Source organism: Priapulus caudatus, unplaced genomic scaffold (genome assembly GCF_000485595.1).
Source record: "Priapulus caudatus unplaced genomic scaffold, Priapulus_caudatus-5.0.1 Scaffold460, whole genome shotgun sequence".
NCBI lineage: Eukaryota > Metazoa > Priapulida > Priapulimorpha > Priapulimorphida > Priapulidae > Priapulus > Priapulus caudatus.
In genome coordinates this window covers 185,256-188,623 of record NW_014577521.1, presented here as the reverse complement: position 1 = coordinate 188,623, position 3,368 = coordinate 185,256, and the positions used below count along the sequence as shown (strand labels likewise).

The 3,368-nt window shown below is 42.6% G+C and overlaps 2 protein-coding genes across 4 annotated transcripts in view; one reads left to right on the top strand and one right to left on the bottom strand.

The window, feature by feature from the left end:
- Positions 1 to 839, bottom strand: part of LOC106810649 (vesicle-trafficking protein SEC22b-like) — a 4,864-nt gene extending 4,025 nt beyond the window's left edge. For 2 of the 3 annotated variants that reach the window (XR_001394045.1, XM_014814077.1), the window contains exon 1: positions 644 to 839. Coding sequence is in view for 1 of the 3 variants with exons in the window: in XM_014814077.1 (XP_014669563.1) it covers positions 644 to 718 (75 nt within the window). In the remaining 2 variants the exon portion in view is untranslated. Of the gene's footprint in view, positions 1 to 639 lie in introns of all 3 variants that reach the window. The other variant, XM_014814078.1, reaches the window with a different exon arrangement.
- Positions 840 to 1,044: 205 nt separating this feature from the next.
- Positions 1,045 to 3,368, top strand: part of LOC106810641 — a 24,950-nt gene continuing 22,626 nt past the window's right edge. The window contains exon 1 of the mRNA XM_014814066.1: positions 1,045 to 1,128. The gene's annotated coding sequence lies outside the window, so the exon portion shown is untranslated. The remainder of the gene's footprint in view (positions 1,129 to 3,368) is intronic.

Below are 3,368 nucleotides of genomic sequence, written 5' to 3'. Positions count from 1 at the left end.
GCACGGACGATCATGCGATTCTACAAGCTGCATCTGACTATGTCAGATTAGCTAAAAACTTAGGTTCACACAGACTCCCATAATAAATATTAGATTAAAATAGCCCTACAATTTTACTACTGTATAGCTATGTTAAATAGTATGTTTACTTTGTTTACAGTAATACTAATAGTAGTACTAGTAGTACTTTATCTGATACTGATGCTGAGAGGGTCTATGTCCCCCAGGGTACTGCCGGAACGTACCCTGGGTACGGTCAGGTATACCGGAACGTACCGGTACCCTGGTACCAGAGCATATAAATCAACGTGATTTATATGCTCTGCTGGTACTATTAATACGAATACTAATACTAATAGTAATAGTACTATCTATTATATGCCGGACCGTACCTCGCCTACTCCACTAAAGAGTAAGTAGTCGCCTACGCCTACTCCCTAACCCTAACCATATTAGATACCGTAGTTACCAAGGTACGTTCCGGTATACCGGACCGTACCCAAGGTACGTTCCGGCAGTACCCTGGGGGACATAGTCACATAGACCCTATCGGCCTATGACTATGAGCGATACTGATACTGCCACTGGCACTGCCACTGGGCCTGGCTCAGGACTGAGTCAGTGAGTGAGGTTACCTACCTACCTGTTCGTCTTCTTGGATTGAGGCACACAAGGGCAGCCCATCTGCCACTCTCGCGATCATCGTAAGTAACACCATCTTCTGTCTTTTCCCTTGGTTTACGTCGTTAAATAACTGCAATTTATTACAACAAATGCATTAAAAACCTGGAAAGCTGACGTGGCCAAAAACTTCTCACTTGCAGAGCGGAACCGGAACTGCTAGACGGCTCACTGCGGGGTAGTAATAACAAGTATTTTTGTAATTTTATTGAATTTAGCATTTCTGTTGGCAGTTATTACAAGTAAACTATACGTTTAAATACATTGTTAGTGAATGATTTATTAGTCCATAATTCAATGTATAAAGCAGTAAAATTATATTTGCAAAGAAATGGGTCAAAGGTCAAGTACGTTACGCATGCGGAACACGTAGCCAAGCTGTGTATGTACGTCAGCTGAAATGAACAAGATTTTACCATATTACATGATTTCTCCGAACGGAACAAAGTAATTACGATTTGTTAAGTGTTCACCACATTGCCGTTGAACTTGTTTCTTTCTAACAGACACATAGTAAGTTTAATACTGAATTTAATTATTTGCGTAATGTCACGGAACGTCGGAAGTGATTTACTGTGTAAACTGTTCACTGATTCGGTCAGTAGGCTAGCTGTAGGTAGGATCAACACAGCAGCATAGGCCTACAGTTACGGATTTTTTCACGTAGCGTATTAATTCCTATTGCAATATCTATCTCTTCTTCTTACAGCTTTTTGTTTCAGACGCTTATATTCAACTATTCACGTTGATTACTCTACTGTCTGTAAGTGACAATGATTACAGCATATGTTTAGTTAGCTCCAAGAAACGGTATTGCTAGGGTTAGAATAGACAATAGGGTTGTATAGGGTTGTATAGACAATCCGTCGCACAGCCTGGTCGGGCTAATGTTTAGTTACTAGTTAGATACAATAATGTAACCCAAACACAGGATAGGGATACAATGCGAGCGTATCCTTTTGTGTGGAGGAACCCCTGAGTGAATCACTCAGGGCGGTTTTATGTTGCATTTTTCGAGACTAGAACTTCCAAACTGGGTTTATTCTAAACGCGAACCTTTCTCCGCTATCCTGGAACTTACTATGTATCACAATACTCTGTATTAAACTAATATAACCTGTTACAAAATTTTGAAGCGATGAGCGGCGATATTTTGAGCGTCATTTCTGGTGACCTGTGACGCTGGCTTTCCCAATGTGCATTGCGATCGGCAAACTTAGGTTTGAAGAGCGGATGCATCACGGGATGCCTGAGAAATAGCACGTGGATGTCGCGCATATGCGCGTATCCTTCACCGACCAATAGGAGGGCTCGCAGTGCACTAAAGCCAGAGCTGATCGAAGTTTGCCGATCGCTATGCACATTGGGAAAGCCAGCGTCACAGGTCACCAGAAATGGCGCTTGAAATATCGCCGCTCGTCGCTTCGAAATTCTGTAACAGGTTATATTAGTTTAATACAGAGTATTGTGATACATAGTAAGTCCCAGGATAGCGGAGAAAGGTGCGTGTTTAGAATAAACCCAGTTTGGAAGTTCTAGTCTCGAAAAACGCACCATAAAACCGCCTTGAGTAAATCACTCAGGGGCTCCTCCAAAGAAAAAAATAGGCTCGCTTTGTAACCCTACTCTTGTGTTGGGTTACATTATTGTATCTAGTCACTGTACTGTTGCCGCTGGCCAGCGGCAACTGTACGCGGGCTATAGTTACTAGAGCTAATGTTTAGTGCATCTAGCCATATGTGTGGTTTGTCAAATTCTATGCATCAATGACAATGTTTGCAAATTGATAATCATCAACCTTAGGGACTGTTTTTTTGAGGTGGAATCTCGATCACTTGATCCTGTTCTGGCCAAGCAAACAAAAATTTCATCCAGTGGGTTCACTGTCGCTATGACCTATGTCATTAAAGCGACAATATGCGCATCTACACTACTACGCTAATTTCTCCAGTACTAGACTAGCAAATACTTCGTGTCATGCCTAATCACACTACCGTATGACAAAATAAATTCTAGTTCATCCCATTTCACTGCGCGTTTGCTTAAAACCCACAAGAAAGAGGTGCAAAATCTGGTAATCTGGCGCCAACGCCGAATTGTTTGCCAAGCAATTTCGCCCCGAATCGGTTAAGTGACGTCACATGTTGCTACGGGTGTTGAGCAGAGAATATAGTCGTTTATATTTTAAGATAGTTGTAGTATTGTGAACTGCAGTGTATGTAACATCAATGGCTATTGGGAAAGTAATAATAGGTTTCGTAATAAACTCTGAGAATAACGTATTGATTTTAGGCTTGATATCGCGAGCGATAACATGTCATTGCGCTAGTAGCGTGCGAGCGACAAACGCACACGGGCCGTAGAAATCTTTGCTACACCCGCTACAGGTACGGTTGCTTGGCAGAGCAACGCGAAAGTGTCAACAATATCGGAGAATTTGAACAACATTGGAGGTATTTTCAAATACCTTTTCAGGGTTCTCCAAGAGCACTTATAGCCTGGCGGCCTGGCGGCCCGCCAGGCGATCGTCGAGCCCCGCCATCCTAAAATGCACCCGCCACTCTAAATATCATAGACGCCATGCTAAATATTATAGCCCCCGGACCCCCCTAGCTTGCAAACCGCCTTCGGCAATTTGCAACTAGGACCATAAAGGCAGCATCCGCTATGCTATAATGAAAAAGCTT